Raw genomic sequence first — 17,896 nt, forward strand, 5'->3', positions numbered from 1 at the left:
ACAATAAATATAAAATTTTAATAGCCATTTTTTTATATATTATATATTATGGCCAAATAGAAACTTCCATCACTAACACCGAGATCACATGAGACACTTTGCACAAGCTAAACCTGCACGTAGAAACTTTTTTTTTTTTTTTGGTTAAAAGCGGCTACTCATTTCATATAATTCTGACGTGAGTACACCCAGCCATATCGCGGGACAGTAAGAGATACAAGGAAGGATGGACGTCCGACACAGACGTCCACAGAAAATTTCCGGAGTGCCGGGCTACAAAGGAGGCGACCCAGTCTGCAGCTCTGTTCGCCTCCCTAAACACATGTCCAATCTGAACCTCACCCATCAATCGCACCAACCCACGGATCTCCCGAACCAGGGGGTGGCCATCTCCAAAACGATCCGCTCCTCGAATCCAGTCAATAACCACAGAAGAGTCACCCTCGAGGCATACCCTCTCCACACCAAGAACATGCCATGCATAGGATATACCCTCCCATGCCGCCTGCAACTCAGCCCCAACCACTGTGAGACCCGGCGTACGCCGCCCTCCTGCTGCTATCATCCTCCCCAGATGGTCCCTGATCACAAATTCGATCCCTCCAGTCACACCATCTACTGACCGACTACCGTCGAAATTTACCTTGAGAAAGCCAGGGGGTGGAGGTACCCAAGAAACAAGGGCAAACCGGGGCGCTGAAACAGCGTGACAAGTACCCCAGATGTCCCTGGCTAACCCAGAAGAAAACCGACGGTAGCCGCAAGAACCTCCCTCGCAGATAGCATCGCTCTGTCTACCACCATCCTCGGAGACGACCTCCTCCCCTCGAAAAGACCGGCATTCCTGTCCAGCCATATGTAATAGGACAGGTATGCCACTACAATCCCAGCCTCAGCAAATCTGGGGCTCCGCACGGAGACTCTCAACATATGAATCAAATCCTGTGCAAACACCACTGAATCGGGTAGTAGGACTGGTGCCATCCGCCAAATCTCTCGGGCTCTAGGACACCGCAGAAGGACATGCTCGATCGTCTCCTCGATATCTGCACACTCCTCACAGCACTGAGAGACCGCCATACCACGCCGAACCAATAAGCTCCTCGTAGGAAGGCAGCCCCAAGCCACCTTCCAGATGAATAACGCCACACGGGGGTGAATCCTCATCCTCCATATCCACCCACCCTCAATCTGACGGGCTGGCTCCCTACCGATCAGGGCAAGAAGATCTCTAACCCGAACCCGCGACCGTCCGGTCGGCATCCAAACTAATCTGTCGGCTCCACCCCCGAAGAGAACAGGAAGGGATAAAACCGACTCCGCCAGCTGCTCCCCAAAAACCTCACGGATCAGCTCCTCCCTCCATCGGCCCCCCTCCAAGGTCAACAGCTCACTCACCCTGCACCCTGATAATCGCGTCGAATCCACCATGGTCGGCATACAGCAGATCGGTAGCTCGGTCATCCAACTATCCTGTAACACATCAATAGACCGACCGTCGCCTATGGTCCATCTGATCTCCGGAAGCACCACCCCAGCACTAGCACACATCTCCCTCCAGATCGGAGAGTGGTGACGACCGGCTCGGGCCCCGGGCACCAAGGTGCCATACTTGGCCCTCATCAGCGAAGACCACATGCTCTCGGGCTCAAGCACGAATCTAGCCGCATGTCTAGCCACTAAAGCCTCCCTCCTCGCCACCAGGGACTGCACCCCCAAACCTCCATGGCTAGTCGGCTGGCATACCACATCCCATGCCAGCAAGTGGACTCCACCTCTGCCACTACTCCTCCCCCAGATAAATTTCCTGAATAGCTGCTCAAAGGACCTCAAGACTCTAACTGGAATGATAGCATTGGAAAGTAGAAAGATAGGGATCGAAGTAAGAACTGACCGCACCAGAGTAATCCTACCCATCATAGAAAGTGTAAACATCTGCCACCCCTCCAATCGGCGTCTGATGCTAAGCTCCATGGATGTAAAGTCCCTACTCCGCAACCTGTGGCCCGAGAGTGGAACCCCCAGATAAGTCATCGTGCCCTCCTGCTCTCCCACCCCTGGGGTCTCCAGTATAGACCGCCTCACCTCCACTTTGGTTTTTGGGCTAAAGATAATAGCTGACTTGGTCAGGTTGACCCGCTGTCCCGATGCCGCAAAGAATCTGACCAATAGCCTGAGCCACCTGCCGTGACGACCTGGCAAGAAGTAGACAGTCATCAGCAAAGAGCAAATGGGAAATCGGAGAAGCCCCCACCGCCGGCCTGTAGACCTCCAACTCCTGAGTGGCCACTGCTCGCCGTAGGGATCTAGACAGTGCATCTGCACACATAATGAATAATAGGGGAGAGAGGGGACATCCCTGGCGCAGCCCCCCTGAGGACATAAAGAAGCGTGACGGCGTACCGTTCACCAAGATAGCAAAGGAGGGAGCACGAACACAACCCATCACCCAACTGATCCATATCTCATGAAACCCGAACTCCTGCAAGGACTGCTGCAAGAAATCCCATCTCACCCTATCATAGGCCCTCTCCATGTCAAGCTTGACCCCCATCAGACTCCTCCTCATCGGAGCCCGACCGAGATCAAACATAAACTCCTGGGCAATAAGCACATTGTCAGATATGCTTCGTCCCTCCAAAAAAGCCCCCTGCTCTGGACTAATAAGCCTAGGGAGAACATCTCTCAATCTGCCGGCAAGGATCCTCGCTGTTGCCTTGTACAAGGTCGTACAAAGGCTAATCGGACGAAAATGACCCGGCTCCGAAGCATCCTGCCGCTTCGGTATCAAGGTAATGAAAGTCCTCTGCCAATCTTCTGCCATCACCGCTGTGCGAAAGAACTGCTGTATAGCCGCCGTCACATCTCGCCCAACTATCATCCAATATCTCTGGAAAAACAAGGGTGGAAAGCCGTCCGGCCCTGGAGCCTTGTCCCCCGCAAAGGACCTCACTGCCTCACTAATCTCCCTATCCGAGACTGGACTAATCAGCGCTGCTGTCTCCTCCTCTGACACCCTAGATAAGGGCGGGGCCATATCCGCTAAGCTCCCACCCATAGGCAGCTCTGTCCACCTAGCCCTGAAGAAGCTCTCCAAGATCCTCTGAATCACCTCCGGATCCTCTGATAGCTGCCCCTCCTCATCCCGGATAACTCTAATTCTGTTCTGGTGCCTTCTGATAACTGTCGCCTGGTGAAAAAATCTAGTGTTTCTGTCCCCCTCCATAATCCACTGTACTCTCGATTTCTGTCTCCAAAATGTCTCCTGCTGTCTAAGGAGCCCATCATGCAATGCCAATAATGATCTGAGCTCCCCCATCTCCACATCCTCTAGACCACCCCTTTGATCCTCCCGAGCCTGTAATCCGGCAATGGCCTCCTCCGACTCCTCAATCCTCCTGAAAATATCTCCCACCTCCTCTCGATTCCATCTCCTTAGTCGCCTCCTCGTCAGCTCCAATCTACGAGACACCCGATACATAGCATCTCCTCTAACTGGTGCACTCCAAGCCTCTCTCACCATCTCCCATGATCTCGGATAACAGAGCCATATTTTCTCAAATCTAAAAGGATGACGAACTGGAAAATAAGTCTCTGTACTCACCAGTAGCGGGCAATGATCCGACGCGATCCTGGGCAAGTGGCGCACATGGTGATCAGGAAAGCACTGAACCCACCCAGCGGTAGCACAGGCTCTATCAAGTCGCTCCCATACTCTAGCCCGGCCCTGCTGATTGTTGCACCATGTAAACCTAGAGCCAGAGAACCCCAAGTCTATCAACCCACTCGATGTTAAAAAATCTTGGAACTCCTTGACCTTCCTCTCATATGAGAAGGGCCTCCCCCCCCTCTTCTCCTGAGGATCAACAATACAATTGAAGTCCCCAGCCACCAACATAGGTAACCCCTGATTAATCAACTGAGATGCTTCCTCCCACAATATCCGTCTCTCCCTGAAATCAGTGCTAGCATACACCGCAGCAAGAACCCATGACACTCCGCTACCCTCCGAGATCACCACTACCACCTCCTGGGTACATACATGGAAGACATCCAGCCTGCAAGAGCCCTGCAACCAAGTGACAATGATGCCGCCCGACAATCCCTGAGATTCTACTGCATAAAATCCCCACGTCCGGGGTACTGCTCTTCTAGCCTTCTGTAGGCTCCTTCCCGATAATCGGGTCTCAAACAACACACATACATCCGGACTATGCTGCTGCACAATCCTACGGAAAGCTGGGGCGAAGGAAGGCTTCCCCGCGCCACGGCAATTCCATAGTATAACCTTCATTGATCGCCCAAGGCTACATCACAACCCCCTGCCCCGGGGTTGCAATCATGGAACACCGTCTCTTCTATAGCTACTCCACCCACCAAACCATCATGGCTCACACCCTTTGCTGCAGCCTTCATCTGACACACAATTCGATCGTGATCCCCTCCGTCACTAGATCGTGCCAAATGGCACGCTGAAACTGCGTTGCCTTCAACCACTGCCGCAGGGCCCTCTGTCACCACCCGGCTGGGCACTGTGCTGAAGCCACAAGCGCTCTTGATGACACCTGAATCCACCGATACCATCTTCCCGGTTCCCAGCACAGAAGCTGAAGCCTTGTTCTCCCGTGCCAGTTGGCACAGTGACCCAACCATGGAGTTTCCGTCTGGGATCGGCATCTCACCATTGGCACCGACTTCCCCAGCTCCCACATCCTGCCTTCCCCCCTTGCCGGACACCCTGAGTGGGGCCGTCAACCCCATCGCCGAGAGGTTCGACGCCTCCGAACTGGCTCTTGTCATCCCCGGAGCCTCCGCCACTCCGCCTCCGACATGATCACCGCCGCCCCTGACCTCACGTACCACCCGCGGGGGCCGGTGACGAGCCGCCGATAGAGGGGGAGGAGAGCTCCTGCTCCTTCGATGGGGAACAAACACCGGACGTCCCTTCATCGCTGCCGGAAATCGAAGTCCCCCCGCGATGTGAGTCGTCCCCTTCTCCGACTTGCCCCCCGTGCCAAATGCCCTACATGGGCTCCTGGACCGTTTCCTCGGGCTCGGGTCCGATCCACCAGGCCGCTTCAACACAATGGTCTCTGGCCTGTCACCGACCTGGCCCAGTCCGCCATCCAGCCCACTCGCACCCCGGCCCACATCCCGTTCCTGCACGTAGAAACTTTCACTATTAAGATCAGTATTAATAATACCACTCCATGTAATATATAATTTTTTTTAAAAAAAAATATTTTTGAAATATGATATAAGAATGTAATAGAATGCTATATTATTACTAGCCCAATGCAATGCACGGGCCTTTACCAATTTTTTTTGAATTATAATATAAAAATATAATAAATTATAATAAATAGAACAAATTTTTATTGTATAGGAATAATGAGCATTAATAGTGATTCATTAATATATGTCATATATTAAGCAATATACTTTAATGCTAATTGAAATCATTAATATCCAAGCCATTAATATTATATTCACAGGCAAAAATGGAGGGCTAAAAACAAGCGTTTCCATTTTAGATATGTATACTAGATAATAGATGGACTATAAAAACCATTGACTAATGAAAAAAATAATTATATTAAAATGATATTTCTTTGTTTCTTATTTTCGCACAATAATCATGTCGGGTTGTTAAACTATTATAACCACTATTATGTTACAAAATTTCCTAAGACCAAATTCAAGGGTGATTTTTAGGGGGAAAAACAAGGGTATTTATGTTACAAAATGGAAAATGGAAACATAAAGACATTCTCGCAGGCTATACTTTTATAAAGGGTATTATGGTCAATGCAATTAAGGGCACGTCACGACTAAAGGTAACGAAGCATGCGAACACGTTGATTAGAACTGAATTGGGCCAGGATGGGCCACACTCCCTGCCTAGATTGGCTCAGGACTGTTTTGCTGGAGCTGCACGTCGAGATTGGGCCTAGAAACTGTTTCCGAAGAGCCCGAGCCCAAGTCCTGGCCCGACTCGAAGCCTAATTAGGCCTGACCTGATTAAGTGGATTGGGCGTAATTAGCCCGACTAACCTGATGTTCTTGGCCCAATTGGTTCAAATGCTCTGCTAAACCCAAAAGTCCCGGCAGAAGATCGGGCTTTGATCCGAGTCTGGCTTGGGCTGTAAGACATATCCAGGTCTGCGCAGGGCAAGCAAAGACTCTAGCCCAGCCCAAAATTCATATGATCCCTATTTTTAGGTCCTAACCCGATATGTTCAATTTCGGACTTGACCGAAGGCCCGAACTGAAGTCGACCCGGCCGAAAAGTCTCTGGGCTAGACCAGGCCCATTTTTAACCCTAATCTCGATTGTATCTTCCCATGGGCCCAGCAACTTGGACTCACGCAGATGCATGCCACCCAAGGATGCTTTCCAGGATTTTGCTTTTCTTAAAAAGAAGTTGCATAGAAGTGTCCAAAGGATAGGAAGAACGGACACTGTTGAAAATTTCGTTATTGTTTGGCTTAGTGTATATATATATATATATATTTATATTAGGTAAGATTATGTTTTTTTTTTCAAAATGGTGGAATAGTATCACTTCGCTTCATTGAGTAATGAAACGGGAACAAAAAGTCCAAGGAAAGATCAAGGTGACCCAAGATCCCTAGAAACACCGAAAAAAAAAGGAACCTACAGCCTCCAAATCTTAGATTGGTTCCCAAGAACAAGTCACGTACGTCTCAAAAAAAAAAAAAAAAATTCATGACCCACCAAAACTATACCCCAATATTCAGGCAGTGGAGGTCATTGAAAACCCAAGAAGCCTAAACCTTGTAGCAAGATATGAACCCCACACTGCAGCATCGAGTCTGCCAGCCAACACATAACCCTTTTGGTATGAATAGTTTATCGGTATGGGCGTGGATGTTCTTATTTGGAATGGAATCGTTATGCTGGGATCTTGGGTAGAAACAGCCCCCCTGATTCCACTATTTCTCTCTCTGAATCCGGCGCACCTCTTGCCGACGCATTAACATGTTCGACGTCTCCGGCGCACCTCTTGCCGGTAGCTCGATCCCAACCTATTAATCGAATGAAATATCCGAGGACTACTTGAGAATTCTTGCATTGTATTGAAGCCATATAGCCCAACACAATGCATAAATGCTTCAATCCCTCTCCTCTCTCACCTGTGCTGCTCCTCTCTCTTGTGCCAACATCCTTTTAACTTTTGTTGGAATACCAAAAAGAGCCATGAGGCCCTTAAGGATCTGCATCTCAAGAACAAATAGTTCACTACCATTCAGGGACCAGCTTACACAAAGAATAAAGCTATCCTCCTACTCACTTCTCCTCAAGTTACCAACAGCAAGCAACTTGTTTTTTTTTCTTGAAACAAACCGGGCATAAGCCAGAAATTGCAAAAGGTAAGAAGTGACCTATGAATACATGTCTCTCCACAAAAGGTGCTGAAGGTCTGGAGGGGTTGATGAGATAGTAAGAAGTGGCCTATGAATACAACTGGCCTTATCTCTTAAGTTCCTTTACCTTCAACTATGATTTATATCAACAGTCTGAATTCAAGTAAAATAAATGAGAATAACATCTAAAGCGTATATAACATATCTGTATAAAAATTGCAGCACAAAGTAATACATATCATTCCATGCAACAAAAGAAAAGTTTGCATATATTGCTTTATTTCAATTATAAAAGACCCACGTAGTCCAGGACCTGCTTTCTAAAATTAAAGTGATATACATGCACTCACATCAGTAAATAAGCAACAATGTGCTTTTCGAGGAAAGGTCAAGAAGCTACACAGCATTTTAACAAAAATCTGCTGGCGGTCATGGTGATTCTTAATATAGCTCAAACCAGGCCTTTCCCCAAATATTCGTGGCTAATAGTTATATATCGAGCACAAGCACCTATATATCCATAGGAAATCTTCCACCACAATATGAACATAAACTAACAAACTACAGCAGCACCATAAATGTGTGTGCCGTTGAGCAGCAGCTGTATCATTCCTTAGCATGCAAAAGTTTCACGAGGAGGAGCTTGAGGATGCGTATGGTGAGATCCTTAGTCTTTTGTTAGAGAATGCAGTCCTTGGCAGAAGGTCAGCTGATGAATTGACCCTGTCAAGAATGGACTTCAGGGCCTGGTGAACGGACGAGGCGTAAAGATTCTTTTCAATATCACTGGCATTTCCTTCACACATCACGACAACAGCATTCTTGACTCTGCCACCAAGTGTTGAAATTTCTGCCCTGATAGTTTTCAGCTGCAGAGTTTGGAGTGTTTGTCTTATATCGGCGAGGAGATCCGGCCGGTCCTCGCAGCAAAGTGATGCCTTTATTATAAAGCTCCCGCCATTCATTTCATCTCCTTCAACTTCAACTCTCACTTCATCAACATCCGATGGAAGGGTGCAACCCTTGCTAATCTCCACTGCATTGCTCTTCAGTCTCTTTACGTGATTGATCACTTCTGCAAGCAGTGCAGCTTTATCCAACTGCAAGGTAGCCAGTTTATTTGTTTTATCCTTTTCTCTATTTACAAACATATTGAATCTTCACTTTAATATGTATCGAATGCCTAACTTTTCACAATAGAGAACGGACGGTGGTCAAAAATAATTTCCAAACAAATAAAGTATTTAAAAGGTCCTTAAAAAATATTATATATAACATACTGGTGCCTTTCAGAGATTCAGTGTACTCGATCAACTAGGATGATGCGGTCTGCATGAGGAATTACTACCCAGATATATTGGCAACAGATAAAACATAATTTACCAAATACATGATGAAAAATATTATACTGCCCGTACGGTAAAAACTGATGAAGGGACAAATGCCATAGGTATTGTTTCTTGGAAGTTGGTCATCAAGAGTTGAGAATTAGCAAGCAAATAAAGGCTTGAGAGAACACAACTTAACCATGAATATTGAGCAGTAACGTGCAGGCAGAATGGCGATACAGATTAGATCCAAAATTTTGTCTCATCATGCAATAGCGTCATAATATAGCAAAGGATGTGAGGCCAGCTAAAGTCTAAGTATCACAAGAACACAGCAGATCTGAGGATCTCTCTTTGTTAAAACCTTCTTTACACCTCAGTGCATCATTGGGTTTCTATCATGTTATCCTCAATTTCTGTGACTCTTAATACACTTCTAGTATGTTCAGTTTTAATTCTGCCCAACCTCACTGCCCAACCTCACATTACCGAACACCTACCTTGACATCCTCATCTTAGAAAGGCCAGCTTACGCGAGTGCATACTCTGCCATCCAACAATCTGACCAATTCACTGTCAGGGCACCAAAGAAGCAAATCTCCATTTTATCAACACTCATAATAGAAAGCGAATGAATAGATTTATATAAAGCAAATCCATGAACTTAGCCTGTGATAAAGAACGAAAGATTATATAGTTAGGGGTGTGAATCATCTAACAAATATGAAACAAATTGACATTTAATCACCAAGATAACAAAAACGATAATTATTTTTCAAATTTAAGGTTTATTATGATTATTCAAGACAAAGAGGACTAAAAGAGTGGCGAAAAGACTGTAATGGTAATATACTGTAACTTGATATCCACTCCTTTCATCTTCACCAGTTCATTTGCAGCTGCCACGCAAACTGTTGCAAAGTGCCTGAAATTTGTAGAGGAGATAAACTTAATGGGACTCTAGTATCCTTCACTAGGACAGTGGACTCAGAGGATTGTCCTGGAAATAAGATTTCTCATAATAAAAAATCTACCACATTCATGTGTTCTCTCATATAACCTTCAAAGTCTAAAGTCCTAGAAACCAGATATAGGTATGTGATCAAACAAAAATCCAGAACATTTAAGATCTTTTCCATCTTCCATCTTCCAGATGAAGGTGTGAGCTTTTTGTTTTTTGTTTATTTTTTTTGGTTTGGTGGTGGTGGTAAGGGGGGGGGGGGGCGTTGATGAAATATAACAAAGAATAAGTGAGCAAAAATTATGATCAAAACCGCACACTAAACCCTAAAGAAATTATAACTTCAGATCGAAAGTAGTAGCTGAGAACCTTAAAAGAAGATTGTAGCTATAAAAGAAGAAGATTGTAGCTCAAATTAAAGAAAGCATACAAACATACTTCTATACTATGAAAAGACTATATCTGAGGGCCAAGGAACATCAGTCTACTGTTCTTAGAGTATCTACAGCTTTTGTCTACTAGTTCGACGCATTCACCACAATTCGAATTCAAACATAAATCTTGCAAGTAGAAATTGATGCTCTCAGTTTAATGGCAGAACTTCCTTACAAAGTAGATTAGAAAATCCATTTAAAAAAATAGGCCTCAAAAGAGCGAGCTCTTTACTGATCAAATTGTTTAGAAGGAAACTAAAGGCAAGGTCTTCAATTTGTTCATGAGAAGGAGATGTAGTTTCTTTTTGACCTTTTCCCCATTATGTAGTTTTTTCTCTCTTTTTTTTCGAATCATGGAACGGATTTTACACTCTCCTTCGCTTGCTTCCTCCTTTTCTCTTCTAAAAAAGGTATCACATAGCTCAGATGATAAGAAAATTAACAGAAAAAAATGTTTTTTTTTCTTAACGAACACACAGTAAAATAGAAAAAACACAAATAGGAAACAAGGAAAAAAAAAAAAGAAACACGTCAATCGACCAGAAGAATCAAAACCACAGAAGAAAAAGGACAACCATTCCAATTAACGAAAACAGGTTAACCAATAGCAAGGCGGGCACAAAAGATGAACAGAACCACGGAAGAAGAGACAAAGAGGAAGCGGGGAACCACCAACCTTGTCGGTACACGGAATCATGCTCCGGAGCGTGGTGAGGTGTCCATTAATCCTCTGCCTCCGCCTCCTCTCGGCCTCGCTGTGGCTCTTCAAAGCCATCGCCACTCTCGCGTCCAAGACGCCACCTTTCCCCTTCTTCCCCACCCGGGCGGGCGTCCTCACCAGCTCCCCTCTCTCCCCATCCAACACCAGCGTCGCTGACGTCCCCGCAGCGAACCCAGGAGCCTCACGAAACCCTCTCAGAACTCCGTAATCCCCCAGCGGAATCGAACCCATTTATCCCCTCCAAACGGATCGCAAACGACAAGAAAATTAACCAGCTCAAGAGATAGAAGAAGATGGACAAGGAACAAACGCAAGGAACTCAGGAGCCCGGGGGGCGGCTCGGGGGGCAGAACCAGAAGGGGAGCCTGTGGCGCCGGAGCTTCCTCGCCTCGCCTTCTACTCGGTCACCGGTGGAATCATGAAGCCGTGGTCGTCGTCTTCCACTATAATCGACTGCTTCCATTACGCGGGAAACGAGAGATTTGGCGGGAGAGATCACTCGGAGAACGGTTTCATCTTGGACCTCTGTTTAGAAAACTCCACCATCTCTCCCTTTTACCACACTTTTCTCTATGTAGCACGGGGGTTCTGGAACAGCAGGAGAGGAGAGAATCTCTGGATGCGCGGAAGGAATCTTTGCCGGACAGAGGAGGGGTGAAGAAAAGTTGATTTGGAGGATGGAAAGAAGAAGAAACAGAGTTTATGATTTATATTTGATTTTTTGAATAAAATATTTGGAAAGACAAGGAGCAATTTGCTTACTTTATTTGCCTTTGTTTTGTTTTTATATCCATTGGTGGGATGCTTATTTTGGACAAATGACTGGTATTAGTTTAGCAACTTCGTGGTTAGCTTGATTTATATCTGTGGATTTTGCTTTAAATTATTTTATTTGAGAGAAGGAAGTAAATGATTCAAGTCTACATAATTCTAATTCATTAAAATGAGCAAGGTTTAATCCAGTGTTCATCCGTTTTTATTCATCACATATGAGAGAGAAGGAAAGATATTATTGATAAAATCTAACGTAGAGAAGTGCAGGTAGTTGTTGATGTTCAGGTCTGACGCACAATTCCTAGTAATTAATATCCAATGATGGAGAGATTGGAAATGGTCGTCAAGTTATGGGGTTAGGTTTGTTAAATAACGCTGCTGGCTTTTGGATAACTATAACTATTACTATTTTAATATTAAATAATTTCAAATTATAAAAGGTAGAGCAAAAACTTTGTAATAATCAATAGAATTCCTTCATAACAAAATATAGCCGATATGGAAACTTTGATATGAACGGTCAATTTACTGAAATGTGCATATCATTTACAGTGTGAAGCCTCCATCCAGTATAACAAAGTCATGGCTGAAAGTTTTGCCACTGCAGTTATGTTTGAGGCCGGTTCAGCTACAGTAATTGGCTGGATGTGGAACGGTACTAACGGCGTGGGAGGATGCTATCCTTGCTTCGAGACATCCATGCCATAAAAAAAAAAAAATAATGAATAAATATTTTGCTAAACACATGTATGGTTTTATTTTTTTTTCCAAAGGCTACAGGTTGTCTCTTCAATTAAGCAAAACAAAGCTTCTTCTTATGAATTGAATGCGATACCACTGCAACTTTGAGATTTGTTATATGATTCACATTACACTGAATCTATTGATGAAGCCCCCGGATCGTCCTATCTCTAGTTTCAGCTGTCCGTTGATTCCAGTCAAAGATCGAACGGTTTGGCAGCTCTTACTGGGTAAAAATTTCTGTGTCAAATCTTACTACAACTTCGTTACTCAAGGTGGCGTCTTATGCCCTTGCTATAAAAGCATCTCTTGAACTCTTCCTGTATATAATATGCTCTTTAAATGAAAGCTGGACCGGAGTGTATTGCTCCTCTTCCTTTTAACTAAAAAAAAAATGATGATTCCAGTCAAAACAACATTGTTGTCGATTTATGTTTCGCTTTTCCTTGTTTTCATTTTATGCAATGGAGCTATCCAAAGGCCCACCACAGATTGTGGGGACTTCAACTCTTGCCACGACCCATCTTTTAACATCATTTGATGGCTCAAGATTAGTGGGGGCAATTTTGGGCCAACCATCAATTTGATCCGTAAACGATCAAAGCGGATCTATTTAAATGGACTATTTAACCTATTTTAATCTATTTAATAATTGAATTGGGTCATAACCGGATCCATTTAAATCGATTAAAATCTATCTAACCTATTTAAAATCTATTTAACATGTTTCTATTTAGTTTAAGCCAATCGGCTTAACTTGTTTAACCAGTTTAAATTCATTTAATTTATTAAAAATCTACTTAATCTGTTTAACCTAACCTGACTTGTTTGATAAATGAGTTATACAGATTGGTCAGGTTATCTATTAAATAAACAGCTCATATCTGAATTTTTTATCACTTTAATAAAAAGATCGAATTTGGCTTGATGAATTTTTGACCTAATTCATATCTAATTGATTGCCGCCCCTACTCAAAATATGGACCCATCCAAATGGAAAGGTTCTCCCATTATATGACATCAAAACACTTGATGTGGCCACCTTAACTCTCTCCCTTGTCTCCAATCGCCTCAGGAATTTCTGCCTCTCCTCGATAGACGTCAAGAGCCAACTCAAATTGAAAATACACCAGATGACGTTTTGGTTGAGAAGAACTCATTTTGGCCAATGAGTTCCGCCCAACAACTCATTGACCTCCAATTTTGTAAAATTTTTGAAAATGTTGAGAGGAAACTTAAATAATTTCAGCAGACCTGAGGTTCTCATAGTTTTTAATATGATCTTGTCCGACATCCACAAACCCTTATTCAATTTTGTTATAGTGTGCAACAGGATGCATTGATCATAGGGAAGCTGGAAGTTTATTTGATGAACCTACTTGTTACATAAAAGATGTTCTTCTTTTGCCTGCATTTGAGGAGAGCTCTAGGGGTAGGCTTGTTTTTGTCTAAAGAAATTATAACTTTGGCATGCATTGTGCATGCTGCTGATTATAGAGGACGAGCAATAAACAATTATAATCCAATGATTGGATGAAATTTGATTTAGGCGAGGATGATTATTTATAATAATAATGTTTATGGTTATAATTATAAATAATTACAAAAGAAAAAAAGAGCTATGATGGACTTTAAGAAACAAAATCAAAAAGAAGATTATTGGAAGGCGCTTCATACTTAACTTAGCTAGAGTGCTTATGCTCAGCAAAAACAAAGAAGAACCATCAGCAGTTATAGAGAAACATTAGATCATTAACATCAGCTTTGTAACTCTTCCTTCTTCCTCTCCGCTTCCCCTCGTACATTCTTTCCATTTTTTCCATTTGTAAACATTTATTTTCTTAATAATATTTCTGGTGTCAGCTCCTACCTACCTCCATTTTCATCAATATATATATATATATATTGGAAGGGCAAATAAAAAGTTTCTTAGAAGAACCACTGACATTCTAGGGCTCCCCGAAGAAGATTTACAGAAACAGAGAAATCCTTTTGTCTTCTCATCCAATTAGTTTGTAATTTTAAAAGATATGTTGAAATTTATTATTGATTTAAAAAAGTCGAACAGTTGGTCATCAGCCATGGAGTGTGGGTATATATATATATATATAATAAGATAGGGATGCGGAGACCCTCCGCCTCAAAATAAAGTTTTTGCATTATAATAAAAAGGATGATCGGTTAGTACCTCCCCCTCCCAAACCCCTTCCAACTTGATGAAAAACTAGGGGCCGGTCAAATATTAAGATCTCATTTGGTTCGTTGAAAAAATTATCTTTGGCTAGAACATTTTAGTTGACAAGCTAATGTCTAAAAAAATAGTTTTTAGTTAATTATGACATGCCCCAAATCAAGGACATAATACGGTCATACTACCGAAGGGTACGACTCATGATAATATGGAGCCAACCATTATATTTAGCTTCCAAATTCATTTCCAATGAAATAAAATAAATAAATATCTAATTTCATCGTCCATTAGATAACAAAGTAAACATAGTTCAGAGCATCTAAATTTAAACTTAAATACTAAACCTATAATCTTCAATATTTAAAAATTACTAAGCTATAAATCGATGACCAACTAAATAATTAAAATTCTCCTACATAGATCGCCAAGCTTCCTAGTGTGAACTCCTAAGCCTGGACTATCTTTTGTCCCTACTAATTCTGTTCGTTTGGAGAGAGAGAAAAAAAGATATGTGAGCGATACAGCTCAGTAAGTAAAACTTACACTATCCTACCAGATCAAGCATAAGTTTTTCATATCAATGCATCATTTATAAAAAAATAATAGTTCTTGCAAAAACAAAGTATTTCATAGTACGATATATCAAAACAAGTAATAAAAATAATCATGTATACATAAATCTTCAATATTTCATAAATATAGTTCCAAGTTCATATTATAAATAAATTCATAGTTCATTTTTCTGTCATTTACTCACATCACAGTTCAAAACATTGCTCACAGATATTTGTGCTACAGTCAATTTATACTCGTGACAAAGCCTGTGTTCGTAATCGATATAGATTCATATTTCGTATGCCAACTTTATACCCACTATCAGAGTCTCTATTTGAATGGATGCTAGCTCCGGGTGTTGATCTTCCTAATTCTAGAAATCATACATAGCTATCTAAGCCTTTTAAATACTTATATCCTTTTTTAAAACATGAACATAAATAGATGAAAAATACTAAATGACATGATCGGATTTATATTTCATAACAAAGCTATTTCCATTAAAAGCATTCACGAAACTATTTTTCATAATATAGTATAATTTTTATAACATATAAATTGATCCATAAGTTTAAGAAAAATATAACTTTATTATTGGCAATTTATGCATGAAAGACATGATAATTTGAAATAATAAGGAGCGCAAGATTTACTTTCCTCTTTCATCTTAAATTGTTAGATTTCACTAGGTGACCCCGCTAGACCTATTTAAAATATTAATGGCAAAATTAACTTCTTTTTGATAACTTTAATAAAATTAAAAAATAATAAAAGAAGACTTGATCTGGTGGTTTCAGATGGATCAGATCTAGACGATTTGCTCAATAAATCAAAGGGTATGAACTCAATTGGGGCGAAGATTCATTCAAGAAGATTCATTAATGGGGGTTTCAAGGACATTCAACGGGCCGAGATGATCGGTCCAGTAAGTGGACCGGGCACCAGGGCAGTTTAGAGTTTTTTTATAGGAGTCAACCTGGGGTCCATAGGATAGGCAATTAGGACCCTTTTATTGGGTTCATAGCTCTTTTAGAAAGAGAAAAAAGAAAGATTAGATAGAAGAGAAGAGAGAGAAAATAAGAGAGAGAAAGAGAAAGCAAAGCATTCGCTCTCTTCTTTTCTCCTTTTCTTTTTTCTTCGGAAAACAGGTGAGGAAGGAGGCGGCTAGTGGCTGACCATGGTGATTAGGCGAGACAGTAGCTGGAGGCGGTGGCAGGTGGGGGAGAGCGGCCAACGATGGCCAACCGAGCCTGGCCAAAATGGAGAAAGAAAAGAAGAGGGGCGGTGCCCCTTAGCTGCCCTTGATGGTAGCCCACAAGGCCCAAGGAAGTGGTGGGGAACTCATCGGTGAGGGATGGAGGCGATGCTCTTCGGTCAGCAGTAGCATTTTCCGATGGAACCAAGTGAGAGGAGGAGGAATGGCTCTCCAAACAAGGCACATGAACTGGAGAGAGAATGGAGGGCTTCGGGCGGTGGTGCTTGGTCGAGGTGGCACGTCGGCCACTAGAGATAAAGGAGAAAGGAGGTGGGGAGTTGGGCGGCGATGGGTCGATCAAGGAGAAGAGGGGTTTAAAGAGATGTTGTGGGAGATAGGGATAAACTCGGATGAACGATGGCACCGGCCGGCCGTTCGCCGGTTGCAACAACTCCTAACGCCTGCCACCCATTAGCACTGACCCCAAGGAGTTCGCACCGGCCGCGCTCCTTTGGCTGCACCTCAATAGCGGTCGTTCGGGCCGATCGAGCAGGGGATTGTGATCCTCTGTTTTAATCTTTTTTTCCCACTGAGGGGGTTGGGCCTGCCTCAAAGATGGGTCGGTCCAGTGGACTGAGCCATCATAGATCATATGAAAACCACACATTCCAAAATGACTTATGTTTGGTCAAGTGTCTATTTTGCTAAAAAAAATATATAAAATATCTATTATACCCTTAATAAAGGAAAAAATCTTACTCTATTATATCTAAATACTTCAGAGAATTTTTGAAAAAAGGAATTATCCTAAATTCCAACCGATAAAAATTGGACTTTTCCATATCTCACATGGATTTTTCTTTCTACAAAATATAGAAATCATATTTTCATAGAAAAGCTATTTTCATATCTCTCTATGTAAAAACTCCAACCAAACATGAGTCATTTCTTCATTTTCTCTTGATCATACTTTTCCCCTCCTCTTCCGGCGAACAAACAAGTCCTAGAAGGAACAAGAACTATTAGTTAGTGGAAATCAATAGCCATAGCCACATAAAAATAAACTAAAATATCACAAATCATGACTATGGAAGTTGACATCTAGTCGGCCAGTAGTACTTCAGCCAATAGCTATCGTTAGTATGCTACGTAGAAGAATGGTACATTATATAGTGCCTACCGACCAAATTAGCTAAACTTCACACTCTCATCTTAGCAGCTAACCCCTCCTTTTTCGCATGAGAGACAAGGAAATATCCTTGTTAATTGTACAAAAACATTGACATGAAAACGCATTGACCTTCAGCTTAGATATTATTTATGATTCTGAAATCATGCTTACAAAATACACGGGGAGAGAGATGATTAGAGAAGAGAGAAGCAGGTGGCATCCTATAAAGGGAGAGTAATAAATAATAATAAGCACTTGTCCATAAATTAATTTAACTAATAGCAAGTGGGTGCTTGGCACGTAGATCAGCCTCAATAATTGACTCTGCTTATCTCTTTTTTTATTTTGTTTTAGAGAGTCTCCTTATCTCTTTTTTTTGTATATTTTGCTACCTTATATGGAGTTGGAACTCTATCCACATTTGTCTACATTTTAAA

The 17,896-nt window shown here is 42.6% G+C and overlaps 2 protein-coding genes across 2 annotated transcripts; both read right to left on the bottom strand.

Annotated features, from left to right (window-relative positions):
• Nucleotides 1-732: 732 nt before the first annotated feature.
• On the bottom strand, nucleotides 733-4,294 carry LOC120107493. Its single transcript, XM_039120783.1, has 2 exons — nucleotides 2,404-4,294; nucleotides 733-2,195 (listed from the first exon to the last, which is right to left on the bottom strand). Exons 1-2 carry the CDS (start codon nucleotides 4,292-4,294, stop codon nucleotides 733-735), a joined length of 3,354 nt encoding a protein of 1,117 aa, XP_038976711.1.
• Nucleotides 4,295-7,634: 3,340 nt separating this feature from the next.
• LOC120107485 (transcription factor bHLH30-like) lies at nucleotides 7,635-11,648 on the bottom strand. Its single transcript, XM_039120774.1, has 2 exons — nucleotides 10,788-11,648; nucleotides 7,635-8,488 (listed from the first exon to the last, which is right to left on the bottom strand). The coding sequence occupies exons 1-2, from the start codon at nucleotides 11,061-11,063 to the stop codon at nucleotides 8,018-8,020; spliced, it is 747 nt and encodes a 248-aa protein (XP_038976702.1). The 5' UTR covers nucleotides 11,064-11,648; the 3' UTR covers nucleotides 7,635-8,017.
• Nucleotides 11,649-17,896: the final 6,248 nt, after the last annotated feature.

Source organism: Phoenix dactylifera, unplaced genomic scaffold (genome assembly GCF_009389715.1).
Source record: "Phoenix dactylifera cultivar Barhee BC4 unplaced genomic scaffold, palm_55x_up_171113_PBpolish2nd_filt_p 000881F, whole genome shotgun sequence".
Lineage (NCBI taxonomy): Eukaryota > Viridiplantae > Streptophyta > Magnoliopsida > Arecales > Arecaceae > Phoenix > Phoenix dactylifera.

Excerpts from the sequence above, each read along its gene's own strand:
- LOC120107485 (XM_039120774.1), bottom strand. The coding sequence starts at position 11,063 with ATGGGTTCGATTCCGCTGGGGGATTACGGAGTTCTGAGAGGGTTTCGT. Across the intron at positions 8,489-10,787 it reads TGATTCCGTGTACCGACAAG|TTGGATAAAGCTGCACTGCT; the intron begins GTTGGTGGTTCC and ends GCTACCTTGCAG.
- LOC120107493 (XM_039120783.1), bottom strand. The coding sequence starts at position 4,294 with ATGAAGGTTATACTATGGAATTGCCGTGGCGCGGGGAAGCCTTCCTTC. Across the intron at positions 2,196-2,403 it reads CTTTGCTATCTTGGTGAACG|GTCGTCACGGCAGGTGGCTC; the intron begins GTACGCCGTCAC and ends ACTTCTTGCCAG.